The sequence below is a fragment of the Dromiciops gliroides genome, chromosome 1 (genome assembly GCF_019393635.1).
Source record: "Dromiciops gliroides isolate mDroGli1 chromosome 1, mDroGli1.pri, whole genome shotgun sequence".
In the NCBI taxonomy this organism is placed as follows: Eukaryota; Metazoa; Chordata; class Mammalia; order Microbiotheria; family Microbiotheriidae; genus Dromiciops; species Dromiciops gliroides.
The window spans coordinates 598,208,824-598,227,638 of record NC_057861.1 but is presented as its reverse complement, the minus strand read 5'-3'; the positions used below and the strand labels follow the sequence as shown (position 1 = coordinate 598,227,638).

The following is an 18,815-nucleotide window of genomic DNA, read 5'->3' as shown; positions in this document are numbered from 1 at the left end:
CACAGTGGATAAAGCACCAGCCCTGGATTCAGGAGGACCTGAGTTCAAATGTGACCTCAGACACTTGACACTTACTAGCAGTGTGACCCTGGGCAAGTCACTTAACCCTCATTGCCCCACCAAAAAAAAAAAAAGAATGCAAGTTAAATATATACATATATCTCTGAGCATGGAATAAAGTAAAATGAAAAACTGTATTAAGGAATGGGACGAACTTTGCTGTCACCTAGTTCAAATAACCAACCACCTATGTCCTGGATCCAAACTTGAGAGGTAGAAATGCAAGCAATGATAACTTTCCTATTATATTTGACAGGATTTTTTTTTAAAGCAGTACATTTAAAATTAGATTCTTTTTTTTTAATGTGTTGAGAGCAAAGGGGCAGCTAGGTGGTGCAGTGGATAGAGAGCACTGGCCTTGGAGTAATGAAGACATTCTCATGATCTCAAACCCCATCTCAAACACTTACTAGCTATGTGACCCTGGGCAAGTCACTTAACCCCATTTGCCTCAGCTCCTCATCTGTAAAATGAGCTGGAGACAGAAATAGCAAACCACTCCAGTATCTCTGTCAAGAAAACCCCAAATGGGGTCACAAAAGAGCGGGACACAACTGAAATGTTGACTGAGAATCAAAGTAAGTGTACAGGGTTTCCTTTTTTAAAGTGTCCCCGGTAATACAAATAGATAAAGCAGGTAGTATTTATAAAATATGCAAATAATCTCTTCCCACTCTCATTTATCCTCTACTCAGCCTTCAAAGTGACCTCCCCAAAGGGCAGGTCTGACCATGTCACCCCTTCCCCATCCAATAAAATCCAATGGATCCTTATTCCCTCTACAATTAACTATAAAACCATTTATTTGGTGTTCAGAGCCCTTCAGAACCTGCCCACCACCACCACCACCACCACCTTTCCAGCCTCCTTATGTGTTTCTTCTGAGTACTCTGATCCAGACCCTGGTGTCTTTTGTTTCTTGAATAGGACAATTGATCTCCCAACTCTGCATTTTCACAGGCTGTCCCCCATACATGGAATTCATGTCCCTCCTCATCTGTAAGTCTCCAATTCCTGGCTTCCTTCAGGTCCCAGCTAAAAAAAAAAAGCCATTCCCAATCCCCCTTAATACTAGTATATTCCGGGACAGCTAGGTGGCACAGTGGATAAAGCACCAGCCCTGGATTCAGGAGGACCTGAGTTCAAATCTGGCCTCAGACATTTGACACTTACTAGCTGTGTGACCCTTGGCAAGTCACTTAACCCTCACTGCCCCACCAAAAACAGAAAAAAATACTAGTATATTCCCTTTGTTGCTTATCTCCTAGTTATCCTATATACATCTTGTGTATACTGAGTTGTTTACATGTTCTTTCTCCCATAGGACAGTGAGGTCTTTAAGAGCAGGGACTTTGTGTCCCCAGTGCTTAGCACAGAGCCTGGAACATAGTAGGCACTTAATAAAGGCTTATTGACTCACTAACTAATGAAAGTTCTGTGATAATTTAAATTAAATGAAATATATACCTAGACCAAGAGGTAAAAATTGACTGCTACATTTAATAAGTACCAAGAACAGTCTTTTCCAACTAGCATAGTTTTCCAAGTCCTATGTTATTTTTTTTAATGGGGGAGGGAATTAGCAAAGGAGAAGAGTATGCTTTATTAGAAGAATCAGAGTATCTGAGGCTAAAGGTCAATCATAAATCAAATTACTTAAGAAACTTTGCAAGACAGTATCAGGGAATAAAGCCAACCAAGCTTGATGTGTATCCAGGATACTTAGCAACAAAGACAATTCAGAAAGGGGAAAAGTCTACAGTGAACTACAGACTATGTCATCAGCATTTCTTCAAAAATATTAGTACTCCCTTATTCTGCCACAATTCTGTACATTGGACATCCATTCATAAATTCAGTCCATTAGCAATATATGACTTACTGCTAACTTCAGAGAGCATTTTAGCCCAGAGGAAATGAATGCGGTTAACCCACTGACACACTGGTGATTGTTCCTCATAAAAGTTCATCTGGATTCCTCCTCTCCTTATCATTTCACACCACTATGAATATATAGGTATTGTTATTAAAAACTGCTACCTGTGTGTAAATGTGTCTCTGTGCAACTTTCATTATTCCTAAAAAGGAAATTTTTCTAAGATCACAGAAGAACTTCCTTTATGCATATCTTTATTATGCCTTTCCTTTGTGTAACTCATTCATTCATTTGTCCATTCAATGAATGGACTTAGAGAAACAGGCCTAGAAAGTCATTGCTATAGAAGCAACAGTGGAATCCTGGAAAGTGGATGAGATTTCCTAGGGAGAGATTTTCGAGAAAGAACCACAAGAGGCTCAGGACAGAACTCTGAGGAATGGCCACATTTAAGGTGTAAAGCAAAGGTAAAGAGTTAGATTCTGAGAGGGAAACAGAGAAGAAAAGGCACTCTGCTTTGGAAAGACCACTAGATTTTAATTCAGTAGACCTCTGTTCCAATCCTAAGGTTCTAACTCTTACAAACTATAAGACAAGGCATCAAAAGCAAGTGACTTCACTTCTCAGCCTCATTCAATCTTCTCATTCAATCAAATATTTATTTAGCACCCACTATGTGCTGAATGATGAAAAATTATAGTGCCCCTGTCCTCATAAGATCTTACCATCTGATGGGGATAGGGAGGAGGGAGATAAAATATTCCCAAATATCTAAAATCCATGTTAAAATATGCTTAAAGTACATTGGAAATAACAAGTAGCACAACATGAGAGCTCAGATGAGGGAAGGACCACAGCTATCTAGGGAGAATCAAGAAAGACTGCATGGAGAAGCTGGTAGCTGGGCTTTGAAAGAAGAGGATTTTCAAGAGGCACAGATGTGGAAGTAGTTCACACCAGTCACAAAGCATGGTATGAGCCAATGCACAGAATAGGAGGGACAAGAAGGGATCTTGGAACAGCTAGGGAGTCCAGACAAACTAGAAAGTGAACTACATTCAATCAGCCAGCCAGCATTTATTAAGCTCCTTCTATATGCCATGCCCTGTGCTAGGTGCTGGGAACATATAGACAAAGATTAAAGTTTGTAATTTGACAATGGGCAGCTAGGTGGTGCAGTGAATAGAGCACCAGGCTTGGAGTTAGGGAGACTCATCCTCCTGAGTTCAAATCCAGCTTCAGACACTTACTAGCTGTGTAACCCTAAGCAAGTCACTTTGATCCCAGTTTGCCTCAGTTTCCTCATTTGTAAAATGAGCTGGAGAAGGAAATGGCAAGCCACTTCAGTATCTTTACCAAGAAAACCCCAAATGGGGTCACAAAGAATAGGACACAACTAAAAAATGACTAAGAACACACCTTGACAATGCATACATATGTAAATACAAAATAAATGCAAGTATGGGGGTTGGGCAGAGAAACACCAGCAGCTGCCAATATCAGGAAAAGCTTAATTTAGAAGATTATGAGATGAGCTTTGAAGAGGCAGAAGTAAAAAGAGAATGCATCCCAGTCATGAGGGACAGCCAGTGCAAAAGCACAGAGAGGGGAAATGGAGTATTGTATATAAGAAGAGTAATGGGAATCATGTGAAATACAGCTAAAAAGGCAGGTTGGATCCAGATTCTGAAAGGCCACAAATAACAGACTGAGGAACCCACACTATATATGCTAAGCAATGGAGAGCCACTGAAATATTTAGGGGATTATTAATCTAGGCTCTATGCATCCTTACGGGGTCTGTAGATAGATTTCAAGGGGTCTGTGAACTTGGATGGGGGGGGTGGATTACATCTTTATGTTTACTAATCTCTAACTGCAATTTCACAACATTTTCAATTATGAACTTTTAAAAATGTTATTCTGAGAACAGATCCATAAGTTTCACCAAACAACCAAAGAAATCCATAAGGCCATGAAAAAGGTTAGTAAGAACCTTCATTTTAGAGGATGGGAATGAAGTGATCTGCTTCATCAGGGAAAGTATTTTGGCAGTGATGTGAAGAGTGGATTGGAAAGGGGAGTGTCTAGAGCAAGGAATTCTGTTAGAAACCTATTACAGTAGCCCAAGGGAGACGTAATAGGTCTGAGGTATGAAAAGAAAGGAAAGGCATAGATGATTGCCAAGATCTGGCAACTGTTTGGATACTTGGAGGGAGATGGGGGGCAAGAAAGTGAGGAGTTAAAAATAACTGACACTTTGTGCCTTAGTAACTAAGAGAATGGTGATTCCATCAGCCAAAATAAGCAAATTAGGAGGATGAGCAGGGTAATGAGGTCAGCTTCCTACCTGGTCTCTCTGCCTCATTCAGTCACACCATGCTGCCTGCCACCCCTACCTGTCCAATCTTTCCACATGACCACTTCCGTCATGTCACTTTCTTGTTCAAAAAATTATAACTGAGTCTTCATTACTTTCTCTACCAAACCCTAACTCTTGTGCTCGACTCTGAAGAGAAGCTCCCCTCTCCAGCTCTCCCTACTCTTTCCAAAACACAGCTATGCATAGCAAACCTTATTTCACACCACTCACCAAAAATGAGACCTCAAATACAGGTTACCAGTAAGTACGTCAGGATCACAGAATTTAGAACCACCAGAAGGGGTCTTAGAGATCATCTAATTAACATAAACTCCCATTTGATAAATGAGGAAATTAAAGCTTAATTTGCCCAAGATCAAACAGAAAGTTTAAAATCGGATGGGGAGGGGGGAGCAGCTAGATGCCACAGTGGATAGAGCACCGGCCCTGGATTCAGGATAGTGACCTCAGACACTTGACACTTACTAGCTGTATGACCCTGGGAAAGTCACTTAACCCCAATTGCCTCACCAAAAAAAAAAAAAAAATCGGATCAGGGTTTGAACCTAGCCTCTCTAACTCCAAATTCAGTTGTCTTTCTACTACACATTTCCTCTCCTCACTGACTCAAGCACACACACCATGCTCATTCTAATCTCTATGCTCTTTCTCATAGTGCTTCCTCCTTCTACACACACCTGAAATATTCTCTCTCCTCCCCTATATAATCCAAGTCCGATTGATTCTTCAAGTTTGGAATTAACTCCAACAGCTTTGGATGAAAAATACTTCCTTATTATTCCAACCCTGGGTGACCTCTCCCTTCCTTGACCTCCTAATTACTTATTGTCAGCATAGTTTAGCATTTTTCCCCTCTTTTCCCCTGCCCCAAAATGCCTAGATTGTAATCTTTTTGCAAGCAGGAATCATGTCTTTCCTGGATCTTGAAAATGATGCAAAAGTAACAACTGATTGAACTTTGCCTGGAGAAGCATTTTATTTTTTGATAATCAACATTTTTATTTAAAGTTTTTAATTCCAAATTCTATCCATCTGTCCTTTCCCCCACCCCTTCCCTGAGGCAGTAAGCAATTAGATGTAGGTTATACATGTGCAATTATGTAAAACATTACCATTTTAGTAATTTTGTATATGAAGACTCAAATAAAAGAAAAAAATGAAAGAAAGTGAAAAATATCATGTTTCAGTCTGTGTTCAATTGATATCAGTTCTTTCTTTGGAGGTGGATAGTATACTTTATCATTAGTCCTTTGGGAATGTCTTGGATCATTGTATTGCTGAGAATAATTAACTTTTTCACAGTTCTTCATCCAACAGTATTGCTGTCACTGTGCACAGCAATCTCCTGATTCTGTTCACTTCACTATACATCAGTTCAGATAAGTTTTTTCCAGACCTTTCTGAAATCGTCCTGCTTGTCATTTCTTATAGGACAATAATATCCCATCACAATCACATACCACAGCTTGTTTAGCCATTCCCCAATTGATGGGAATTAGAGAAGCATTTTTTAATTAAGAAAAAGAACAAGAATAGTAAAATTCCCCCAAATGAAAATAAATTGATCTAACTGAAAGGAGTTTTCAAAATGGAAAGGAAGAACAAAGGTTTCAGATCCATGAGGAAGAGAGTGTAAGTAGCAAGGGGCAGAAAGATTGCTTAGTAGGATCACAGAATTATAGATTTAGAGCTGGAAGGCATCTTAGCGGAAATCTAGTCCAACTCCCTGATTTTACAGATGAGGAAACTGAGGCCCAAAAAATTAAGTGACTTGCCCAAGATTATACAGGTTTTAAGTGTCAAAGCCAGGCTTTGAACTCACTTCTTTCAACTACAGTTTTAGCATTCTTTCCACTCTGCCTCCCACCTCTGTACATTACTCTCACACATGCCCCTCCCCACCTCAATCTTTTTAAGAAAAAAGGCTTTACCCCAGTTCAAAGTGGCAAGATAGTTCAATGGCCTGGGATCATGTACAAACAGCAAGCATGCCACAACTAAAACTGCTAGGCTTCTAAAGCACATGATTACTTCTAACATACCAGAGACAGGAAAACTGATGAGCTTTTATGACAACTTAGTGGGGCAGGTTCTACATGCCTGATCATGTGTAGTGACAATGAAGGAGATACACTAACAAGACTGATAAAGAACTGGCTGCAAGAAGAAGATCCAAAGCTGTTTCCCATATTTTCCCTTAGATCAGCGACCTCAAGTTCAAATATCATTTGTTTCACTTGTGCTCCTAGTATCTGAATCTTTGTTTCTCTTCAGACTCATTAATCCAGTTACTTATCTTTCTGAACAAAGGGTTGTACCATATTCTTTGAGGAAACTGCTAGACAACCCAAAGTAGGCCTCAAGTTTGACATTACAGCCACAAAGGATAGGTCTGGGTAATGCATTTGTCATACCTAGCGAAGCAAGAGATGAATGGATGATGAGGGCATGGCACAAGGATCTGACTTCCCATATAATGAATTAAACTTTGGGAGTCACCCAGGAAATAACCTCTTCAAGTGATTCAGACTTTATTGACTCACAATGGGCAGGAAATCTAACCTGAGGTTGCAAAGCAATGAGGTGGGAAGAGAAAAAAAGTATCTGCAGGGATGAAACAAGAGGATATCTCTGAACTTAGGAGCAAGTCTTATTTCAGAATCTGTGATCCTTGCCTTCTACCCTCATCTGCTCCAAGAAGAACTACATTTATTCTGTTTGACTATGTTCAAATACATACGAGCACACACACACACACACACACACATACATACAGAGTGTCTGTCTCTGTCTCTCTCCCCCCGCCGCTGCCCCCCCCCCAAAGATTTATATTCTGGATAATACAACATTAAAAAAAAGTAAGTTTTCTGAATTCCAGGCAAAACTGTTCATCTCTTCTTTTTGCTTTTAACCTTGGTGGAAATGTACTAGCAAGGAACATTACATAGTGTCTTAGTAAAAGGTGCTAATGAAAGCATAAAGCCATAATGTAACACTGAAATCTTTTCTTCCCTACTAGACAGTAAGCTCCTTGAATAGAATAGACTTTGTCTAATACAGAGATTCTGAAATGGAGTTTGGTGGATAAATTTCAAAGGGGGCTCATGAATTTGAATTAGGAGGGAGATACATTTATTATCCTCTAACTGAAATTTAATATTTCCTCCAATTAAGTTTTAAATTCAAATTAAAAAAAAAAACAAACATTATTTTTAGAATCGGTCCATAGGCTTCAGACTGCCAAAAATTGTTCTTAACACTAAAAAAAGCCAAGAATCATTTGTGTAATAAATTTTCATATCCTCTACAAATTGTAGGTATTCATTAAGAATTTGTTGATTAAAGTATATTTTATTCTATATTCTGCCACTGATTATTGGGTTTGGTTTTGTTTGATTATTTCTTTTTATATAAAGACAGGATCGAGTCTCTATCTTACCCAGATTTCAAGGGCAAAGGCAATTCACAGGCCACCTTCCACTGCTAATCAATAAGGGAGTTTTGACCTGCTGATTCCATTCCTTCTTAGGCAACCTGGTCCCCTCACTCTGCTCACTGGAGGACTCACCATACTGATGCCAAATTTGGTGTGGACACCCAATCAGCTTACCCTAATGAACCTCAGCACTCCCAGGTTAAGTGGTTCTCAAAGGCTCCATGACCATCAGTCACCATTATGCAATGGAACCTCAGACATTTGTTTTCTCCTAAAGTTAGCTATCTCATTTGAATGACTGGCTTCTGTGCTTTACTGACTGCAAAAAGGATATAACGAAAGTATGTCAAATAATATCTATAAGAAGCACCTCAGGTATTCATGCTGTAGCATGAGTATGTACCAGATGACCATAGTGTTATTAGACTAACTAAAGCAAGAAGTTGTTTCCTAAAAACAGTACATTCAGACATTAAGAAGTTTCAGTTTTGAGTAACATTTATAAGCAACTGTTACTGCAAAGCTAATTTAAGAGAGGTCAACTAGGGGAAGCCCAAGTTACAATAGTATCATTATCATATGTGAAAGCAACAAGTTAGCTGTTATAATAAATTGGTGATGAAAAGAGGGGAGAACACTGCTACTGTGGATCAGGAGAACTTAAATATTGGGACTAGGGTGAAAATATTGCCTCATGTAGCAAAAATGGGTACCAGTCATTTGTATTTTTTTATTAGGAATTGGACATGATGAGATGGGACCTCTGAGGTCTAAATCTATGATTCTATGATTCTAAAATTGGGAAGTTGTTAAATTAGGAATCATACCAAATCTTTAGATAAGATCAGTCAACTAACCTCAAGGATTATACCCTTCCTTCAAGGCTCAAACCAGAAGTACCTCCTTCTTAAAGATATTCCCTGATTCCCCCCAGTTCCTAAACACAATCTCTCCTCTCAAATTACCTTATATTTACTTATCTAAATACTTGTTATTTATTGCCCCAGCCCTAATCCAGTAAAATGTAAACCCATTCGGGGTAGATACTGTTTCATTTTTGTCTTTACATATGCAACACCTAGTATAGTTTCTTGTATATAGGCAGTTTGTGTCTGCTGAATATAACTGGAATGAAAAAACAGACCTTTAATAAATCATATAGTCCATCCAAAAGAAGTTTACCTCACCAAATCCCTTGGGCTCCAAACAATGCAGTTGGATAGGAAGAATGAGAAGGAAGCTAATTTTGAATACAATTATTTTCTAAATAAGATCATGCAACCAACTTTTAAGGCACTAAAGACAAAGATGGAAGGGGCTTTCTAAATTTATCATTTATCCAGCTCCAGTCTCTCTCTTGAGCATCAGGTCCCACAATACCAGTTGCCTGTTGGATGCTGCCAAGTGGATGTTCAGTAAGCATACATGTCTAAAACAAACCATTATTTTGTGTCCCCTGGACTCACCTGCCCTCCATAATTCCCTATTTTTGTCAGGGGGAACAACCATTGTTCTAGTCATCCAGATCCATGACTTCAGAAGGATCCTCAATTCTTCTTTCTTACCCCAGGGTCAAAGCAGTTACCAAATCTTGTCAATTTTACCTCCACAGCATCTTTCCCAGACATCTTCTCTCCATTCATAAAACCACCAGACTATTTAAGGTCTTAATTACCTCACCTGAACTACTGCAACAACCTAAGTAGACTCCAAGCTCCCAGCTCTCACACATTATGCCTTTTACACAGGCTATTTGCAGTCTCTCTTCCATCCTGCCTCTTAGAAACCTTAGCTTCTGTCAAGGTTCAATTGACGTGTCATCCATTGAAAGTCTTCCCTGACTTCCCCCACTCCTTCCAGTCTTCTTGCACCTTACTCACCTCCATGAGCTGTAAGATCCAGTAACTCTGGCCTCATTGCTGGTACTCAACTCAAGGCTCCATTGCCTGACTCTGGGCATTTTCTCTAACTGAACCCAATACCAGGAATGCTTTACCTGCATCATCTCTGTCACCTGGATTCCTTTGAGTCCTAGCTAAAATCCTACCTTCTTTCATCCGGTACCTTCCCTCTGCTGATTATTTCCAGTTTATCCTACATATAGCTCATCTGGACAGAGCTGTTTGCATGCCATCTCCCCCATTAGACTATGAGCTCCTAGAGAGCAGGGTCTGTGTTTTACCTTTCTTTACAATGCCTGACACAAGGCAGGCACTTAATAAATGTTAAGTGACTGACTGACTTGTGTTCTCTCCCTCCTCTTCAAATGACCATGTATATATTTGTTTGAATAAGTTAGATCTCTCACTCCCCTCCCCCCCCCACCTCCCCTTACCCTCAGTAGACTATTAGCTCACAAAGAGGCAGGGACTATTTTTTTTTAATCCTTTTGTTTCCCACACCCACCATGTCTTGCACATTATAGGCATTTATAAATACTTATTGGAGTGGATGGATTCCATTTCTGATGGCTTCTCCATCCTTCAATCCCATTTCAACATGACCTCATTTATGAAACCTGCCCTGATCTCACCTTCCTAACCTCATTGGACCTCCCCACTGAATTTTGTTTGTACCTTTTACAGTACTTCTTCAATTCTTCCTGCAATATATAGAGATGTATTCTGAGATAAAGGGAAGAATGTTGAAGTCAGGAAGACCTCATCCCAACTCTGACAATTTGCTATGAGACCAAGGGTAAACTATTTAATCTCTCTGAGTCTCCGTTCCCTTATCTCTAAAATGAGGGAGTTGGACTAGGTGACTTCAGATCTCCATCTATGATCCAATATATAGACATCTGTGAATTTCTTCATCTCTTCCTGTCCCTTCCTCCATACATTCAGAAGGCAGAAGCTCTTTGAGGACAGTAGTTACATCCTGCTCCTTTTTGTATCACTCTCACAATCCCTTTGTACAAAAGGGCTCTGAATAAATATTCGTTGTGGTGAATGCTCTGATGCACCATCCTTCAAACTCGGCCTGTTCTTTGTGCCACTCAAGAGTATTTTTAATTTAATAAATATTTGCTCTATTGATCACAAATTTTCTTAAATCTTCAAGAGTGGAACAGGAATCGACTACACCTACTAAAGATGATATTTTTTTAAGTTGTCATTTCTTTTTTTTTTGTTTAATTTAGTGAGGCAATTGGGGTTAAGTGACTTGCCCAGAGTCACACAGCTAGTAAGTGTTAAGTGTTTGAGGCCAGATTTGAACTCAGGTACTCCTGACTCCAGGGCCGGTGCTCTATCCACTGCGCCACCTAGCTGCCCCAAAGTTGTCATTTCTAAGACACACAGACATCTCTATGGCCAAGTAGATAAAGAGCTGGCCCTCAGAGCCAGGAAGATAAATAAGATAGGGATGCAAGTCCTGCGTTTGACATACATTGGCTTCGGTAATCCCCAGGGAAATCTTTTCAATCTCTCCATGATCTAGGCTACTCTCTAAAACTACAAATTGAAGAGAAGGTGCCGATCTGCAATCTATAGTTAAGTTTCCTCAGCCAGGAATTCTTTATACCTGGTCCAGTCCCAATCCATCTGTAAGAATCCTTAATGAATGCCAAATACAACTTGCCTATAAACCATTCTGAACTTCTACAACTATTAACCCATTTCTGTTCTCAGCTTCTTTGCTGGATAATGATAGAAAGTCAGATAACATGCCAGGGGAGGGGAAAGGATGGATATTCCAACTGGAATGTGTCATGGAAAGTACTTGTAATATTTTGTTTTCCATTTCCCCCCAAACTTATGGGCTATATAATACCCTTTAAAAGCTTATCACAATTATGGCTAACACAGAGAAATACAAGGAAAGTAACTGAAAACATGACTCTTGATAGGCAATTAAGGTCTTTTCTGATTTTTTTTTTGCCTTTTTTTAATATCTTCAGCCTTAGTGTACTTTTTTCCTTGCCTGCTCTCAGAACCAAATGTTCATATTCGAAGTATAAGAGTACTCCTTGTATAAAAAAACCCAGGTCAGAGCACAAACACATTCTCGAAATGCAAAGAATAAGACTAAAATGTGGGGTTAAAATAGGAGTCTTAATATTGATCTTTTTTTTTCTTTATTAAAAAAATCACAATCAAGTAGAAACCCCTCTGAGAAATTTCTGTTGAGAACTGGAAACTCTCTAAAAAGAAACACACATCCTTCTGTTTCCAGAATTCAGTCCACTTGAACAGCAATGAAAAATCTTTCTGACCAGGAGACAAAATTACCAGTCCAGCCAAACCACCGAGTCAGATTTCTGCGTGCATCAGGGACTGAAGGCAAAGGAGAGATGGAGGGAGGAAGGAGCGGAAACCTTACTCCAAACCGCAGTTAACCGAGGCCCCGGTGAGACTGGGATGCCCAACCTTCTCCGGGGTTACAATAAAGTCACCAGTCCAAAGCTGCCCCCCCCCCCAACTGTGCCCGGTCCCCTCCGATCTTCCCAGACGGCGAAGGGAGGCGCTCACCTTAAAGTCCCGGCTGTGTTGCGGGGTGTACTCCAGGGTCCACAGCGCCCGCACCAGGTGTGCCAGCTGTTCCGTGACCTCGCCCTTGCCCTGCTGGCTGCGGGAGAAGGGGAGTCCGTTGGCCTGGTGGCCGTCCTCTGGGACCGATGAGGCGGGGGTCTCCTGCTCGCCGCCGCCCCGGTACTGCTCCAGGGCCAGGTATTCGGCGAAGAGCTCCGTGTTGCTGAGGCACTGCAGGGTGGCGTTCATGAAGCAGGTGTTGCCGTGGTTCTTGAGCCCCGCCACGCCGGGCACCGGGTCGCCCCCGGCCAGGCACAGCAGCTCGGCCGGGGGCGGCGGCGTGGGCGCGGCGGGGGGCGGCGGCGGCGGCTGCTGCTGCTGCTGCTGGCAGCGCTGGGGCGGGGCGGCCGGCCCCGGCCCGGGCCCCGGCGGGAAGCAGCTGCGAAAGCCCACGGGGCCGAGCGCGCCGCTGGGGGCTCGTCCGCGGCCGGGCAGCGGGGGGCTCTCGGAGCTATAGTGCGACAGAGTGGACAGCGTCTTCAGGACCCGGCTCATGAAGCTGCCCACCGAGCGGGCGGAGGAGGGCGAGGCCGGGGAGCCGCTGCCACTGCCGCCCGCCCGCCCGCTCCGGAACAGCTTCTTGCTGAAGGAGCGCTTCTCCTTCCCGCTCGGCACCGGCCCCGCGGCCACAGCCGGCCCGGGGGCCGCGGGCCCCGTTACCTTGGACATGGCCCCGGCGCCCTATGCACATCCCCTCTCCCCTGCGCCGCCCGCCCGCCTCCGCCCCCCGAGGCTGCCGCCGCCGCTGCTCCGGTTCCTGCTCCAGCCGCCGCCGAGCTGCATCCCCCGCCCCCTGCGCCTCGCGGGCTCCCGGGGAGGGCGACGACACCCGGGAGAGGGACCCAGCGAGAGGCACAGGCGAGAGGCGGCGACCCACTGGCTCGCGGCCCCGGCACAGCTGGAGGCCGGTCACGTGGCCTCCAGTCCCGGAGCCTGGGAGCCGGCCGGCGGCCACAGACGCGGGAGGGCACGCTCCCTCCCCCACCCCACCCCCCCCGCGCGTTGAAGCTGAAGTTGAAGCGGCGGCCATGTCGACTGTGGGAACAGAGCCTTCCCATCCCGGCCACGGGAGCCCTCATCTGCTCTGGGCAGAGCCCCGCTCGGTGAAGCCAGAACGTGGCCATGTCTAGTGTGGGCAAGGTCCCATCCCAGGGTGGGAAGTGCGCTGGATAGGTTTGTGGCTGTTTAGCTTGGATCTAGGAGAAGGGAGGGAGGGTGGGACTAATCAGACTCTGCAGAGTTGTAGACAGCGCCCCTGTCGCGGGTACAAAAGCTTTGGAAAACTTGTAGAAATCCTACAGCTGCAAGCTGAGAAGAAAAGTACCTGCCCCAAAGGTTCTAAAGATCACTATCGCTCTGCCCCTTAGGTAGCGTGGTGTTAGATGCTGCTCGGGCAAAGCAAACGGAAGTTAAGAATACAGGTATTTAGCAGGCCCCAGACTGGCCCCGAGGGTGCACAGCCATTGTCTGGAGTCCTAGCACCCCATCATTATCCCTCGGGCCCCAAAATACGGGGAAAATGTTTCTCGACTAACTAATGAGCTACAATCACAACACACAAATGTATCAGCTTTGTCTCCACTAAGGAGTAATGTATATACGTCGTCTCCATTACATTTATTTGTGTGATCATCAGTGACTAAAGGGCCTGTGGCCTGGGCTTTCATTCATTCGTTCCATGAGCCTTTTTTGAGTTCCTAGTAGCTTCTGAGTGAGGCAAAAGAAAAGTAAGTTGTGGTCCCAGTCTTTCAGCAAAGGGTTGCTGTGCAAAGAACACTGGTCTTGGATTTAAGAGACCTGAGTACTTGTTCTGGCTCTGGCATTTATTAGATGGACCTGTTGAAAAGACAGGGGATCTTTCTTTACCTTGGAGAACAGTAGACTTGGGAGAAGAGGAGAAAACCATATATTTCACATGAAAGCTTTTAGAATGCTAGAAGAGGACTGAGATTTGTTTTACTTGGCCAGCAATGGCAGTACTAGAAGTAATGGTTTGCAGAAATAAATTTAGACTCGATGTAAGAGAAAGAAAGATAATGTATGTAAGGCATTTTGCTAAGTTTAAAATACTATCTAAATGACAATTATTATTCCTAACAATTTCACCAGTCTTGTAGTGGAATGGGCTGCCTGCAGAAGAAGCAGCTTTACCTTTGCTAGAAGTCTTTGAGCAAAAGCTAGATCATTTGTCAACTATAGAATAGGATTAATTCCTGCACAAATTCAGGTTGGAGCTGGTGGTCTCTGACATTCCTTCTCATAAGCTTCTGTGAATCTGTCACATCAAGCTAGAAAGGCAGCCAAGACAGGTCCAGAAGCAGAGTGTGTCTGTTGGTCAAGGACCAGCCAAGCACACTATGAAATAGTTCTTCGATAGAGAATGACCAGTTAATTAATATTTTAGCCACTGCTACTCCCAATAAAATGGAAATTCTTCCAAAATATTGACATTAAAAAGTATTATTGTTATGACTACTGCTGCTGCTACTACTACTACTACTACTACTACTACTACCACCTAAAGGGAATATTCTGAAGAAGGTAAAAATTGAACTGGATCCTAAGGGCTGGTTAAACATTGAGTGTGCAGAGGTCATAGGGAAAGGCATTTCAGGCTGGGGAAACAATATAAGTAAAAATTAACTTTGGGAATGAGCAGTGCTGCATGCTGGGAATAGGACTTTTTTGGATTTCTGAAATTACTTCTGTAAGTAAAGGGATATCATTCTTTTTTTTTTTTTTTTTGGTGAGGCAATTGGGGTTAAGTGACTTGCCCAGGGTCACACAGCTAGTAAGTGTCAAGTGTGTGAGGTCAGATTTGAACTCAGGTCCTCCTGAATCCAGGGCTGGTGCTCTATCCACTGCACCACCTAGCTGCCCAAGGAATATCATTCTTTTTTTTTTAATTAATAAAGTATTTTATTTTTTTTCCATTACATGTAAAGATAGTTCTCAACTTTTTTTTATACAAGCTTTACAATTTTAGATTTTTCTCCCTCCCTCCCCCCTCCCCTAGATATCAGATAATCTGATATAGGTTATATATATACACATAATAACATTAATTCTATTTCTGCTTTAGTCATGTTATAAGAGAAAAAATCAGAGCAATGATGAAAAACCTCAAAATAGAAAAAAAAACAGCATCAAAAACAAAAGAAATAGTATAGTTCATTCAGCATCTATACTCCACAGTTCTTTTTTTTTTTCTTGGATTTGGAGATCCTCTTCCATCACGAGTTCCCTAGAACTCTTCTGTGCCATTGCATTGGTGAGAAGAATATAGTTCATCACAGTAGATCAACACTCAATGTTGATGATACTGTGTACAATGTTCTTCTGGTTCTGCTCATCTCACTCATCATCAGCTCACGCAAGACCCTCCAGGTTTCTCTGAACTCCTCCTGCTCATCATTTCTTACAGCACAATAGTAAGGAATATCATTCTTAAGCAGGGAAGTGAAGTTATAATTAATGTTTTAGAAAGAATCTGCTCTCTGGACTTCCTCTACCATATGCCAGAAACCTCTTCATCCTGGAAGCCTACTCTAGCCCTACACACAGTGGGAGCACCCTCCACCTCTGGGGACTCTCCCTGTGATTGGATGACTCCTTTAAGAATTTCCATTTAGGGAAGAAGCTAGTCATTTCTGCATCCCAAGCTGCATCCCAAACCCTCTCTACTAGGTCCCCATGCTAGGTAACTTTGTGTCTTCCCCCACCCCACCCTCCTTTTCATCTCCCTTTTACATGTTGTCTTCACCCATTGCAATGAATATAAGCTCCTTCCGGGCAGGGACTGTCTTTCTTTCTACTTCTATTTGTATTCCCAACTTCTAGCAAAATGCCATACACATAGTAAGTGTTTAATAAATGCTTGTCGACTGACTAATCTGGCAACAATGGGCAGTTTTAACTGGAGAAGAGGAATACTGTACACAGGAAGAACAGTTAAGATTCCAGTAATTCAGGGTTGGTAATTCAAAAGAAAAGCTCAAAAAGAATTCCATGGTTTCCATCCTGGGTAATTAGGAGAATGGCAGTGTCACTGACCAATATGAGGAGTAGTCTTGTTTACTTTTCTCTAAGATGAAGATATTGAATTAAATGATCTTTAAGATCCTTTCCAGCTGCCACATTCCATGTAAAGAATGGGGGTGTCGTAGCTAGACAGTGATTCATCTAAAAGAAAGATTTGAGCATTTTGTTGAAGTGCAAAGCAATATATGTTAACAATGTAATAACAAGACAGCCAAGAAAACTAATAAATCTTAAACTGCATTAAGAGAGTCATAGTCTCCAGGAATAGAGAGTTGATAGTTGTGCTATAATCTGCCCATCGAACATTTGGTTGTGGGAACTACATTATAAATGGCATATTAATAAGCTGTCCAGGCTGACTAAGATCTTGAAAGGGCCTTAAATATAGGCCATATGGAGAAATAGTGGTGTTTAACCAAGAGAAGAATCAGTAAGCACATGATAGGAATCTTTTAAGTATCCATAGAGCTGACATGGAAGAGGGCACAGACATTATTCCAGGCCTCTAAGTTTACAACCTAGGAGTTGGAAGTGGCTAGGTGGCATAGTGGATAAAGCACTGACCTTGGATTCAGGAGGACCTGAGTTCAAATCCAGTCTCAGACACTTGACATTTACTAGCTGTGTGACCCTGGGCAAGTCACTTAACCCTCATTACCCCTAAAAAAACAACAAAACAACCTAGGAGTCATCTACTTCCTTCTCCCTCATTCCCTCACATCCAGTCCGTTGCCAAGCCTTATTCTCCTTCCACAATATATTTCACATCTATCCCCTTCTCTCCACTCACACCTCCACCTCCCTAAATTCAGAAACTTTCACCTCTCACCTAGACTATTGCAATACCCTTAAACAATCATGCCTTCCACACCAAAAGGTTTAAGGACAAAACAACCTCCTCCCCCCTCCAATCTGGAAAATCCCTGTAAAATTTTTAGCCCTCCATGCCAGAGAAGAAGTCTGAATTAGTATGATATTAAAAAATAAAACATGTTGATGTTATGCAATACTATTCATTTATTTTATGCATTTCTCAGTTTCTAAACTTGTTCTGTGTCATCTCCTGGCTTTTAGGAATCATCTGTGGCTTCTAAAAAACTCCCCCAAAATTTCCATTTAATTTCTTATGCCAATTTGAAATGTGGAAGAGATAACTGTAATTTGTCTTCCAGACTCTATTCTCTTCTCTCTGCAATCCATTCTCCACACAGTTGCCAATTTGATATCCCTAAAGTACAGGTCTAACCATGTCACTCCATTGCTTACAAAGCTCCGATGGCTTATTCCTATGGAATAAAATTCATACTTCTCTATTTAACTCTTTTTTTTTTCTGGGCAATGGGAGTTAAGTGACTTGCCCAGGGTCACACAGCTAGTAAGTCAAGTGTCTGAGGCCGGATTTGAACTCAGGTACTCCTGAATCCAAGGCCAGTTCTTTATCCACTGCACCACCTAGCCGCCCCCTCTGTTTAACTCTTAAAGCCCTTTGCAATCTCACCCCAGCCTATGTCATTTTATCCATGCTTATTATGATTCATTACTCTCTCTATGCACTCCACATTCCAGCCAAACTGGCCTGCCTTCTGATCTCCAGTATGTGGCATTCCATCTCTCACACAGGTTTTACACAGGTTGTCCCCATGCCCAAAATATATTCCTTCCTTACCTTCAATTTGGAGAAACCCTGGCTTCCTTCAAAGCTTGGCTCAAGAACCACCTCCTCCTGGAAGTTGATCAGTATACCCTCCCCTTCCCTCCCTCACCTGCTATTGCCCTGCTTATAAAAATTACCTTCTACATTATCTTTTTTTGTTTTGTTTTGTTTAGGGGCAATGAGGGTTCAGTGACTTGCCCAGGGTCACACAGCTAGTAAGTGTCAAGTGTCTGAGGCCGGATTTGAACTCAGGTACTCTTGAATCCAGGACCAGTGCTTTATCCACTACGCCACCTAGCTGCCCCTGCGTTATTTGACATTATATTTTCTATCCATATATTTCTGCCAGTTGAATGTAAGCTCCTTCACAGCAGATTTGGCTTTTTTGTTTTTGCTTTGGCTCTGTATTCCCCAACATTCAGCATAATACCTGGCTTGGTTAGAACTAACAACAATGTGTGAAAGTTGTAAAAGAAAAACTAACATTTTAGGCTTAATGTAAGAACTTCCTAACAAAAGAGAACTATCTAAAGTGGAATGAGTTCACCTTCAAGCAAGAACTGGATGACCACTTGTCAAATATCCTATAAAGAACATTCTTTTTCAGGTAACTTCAACATATGATCTTTGAGGCCCCTTCTCATTTTGAGATTTGGGGATTCTGAGACATTTTTCTAAGAATTTTTCTGGAACAGAGAAACTAGGGCAACTGGAGGGTCTGGGGTCTCAGATTGCAAGTGTTCTTAACAGCCCTCAAGGAAGTATGGATAGTCATCTCCAAACATTCCCTAAAATATGTGAAGAAAGTTCACAGTCCCTGTAAATGTATGTTT

General features: G+C 42.2%; 1 protein-coding gene across 1 annotated transcript in view; it reads right to left on the bottom strand.

Moving 5' to 3' along the window:
• Positions 1–13,150, bottom strand: part of USP31 (ubiquitin specific peptidase 31) — a 136,108-nt gene extending 122,958 nt beyond the window's left edge. The window contains 1 exon segment of the mRNA XM_043972172.1: positions 12,228–13,150. Coding sequence (XP_043828107.1) covers positions 12,228–12,956 — 729 coding nt within the window. The 5' untranslated portion in view covers positions 12,957–13,150.
• Positions 13,151–18,815: the final 5,665 nt, after the last annotated feature.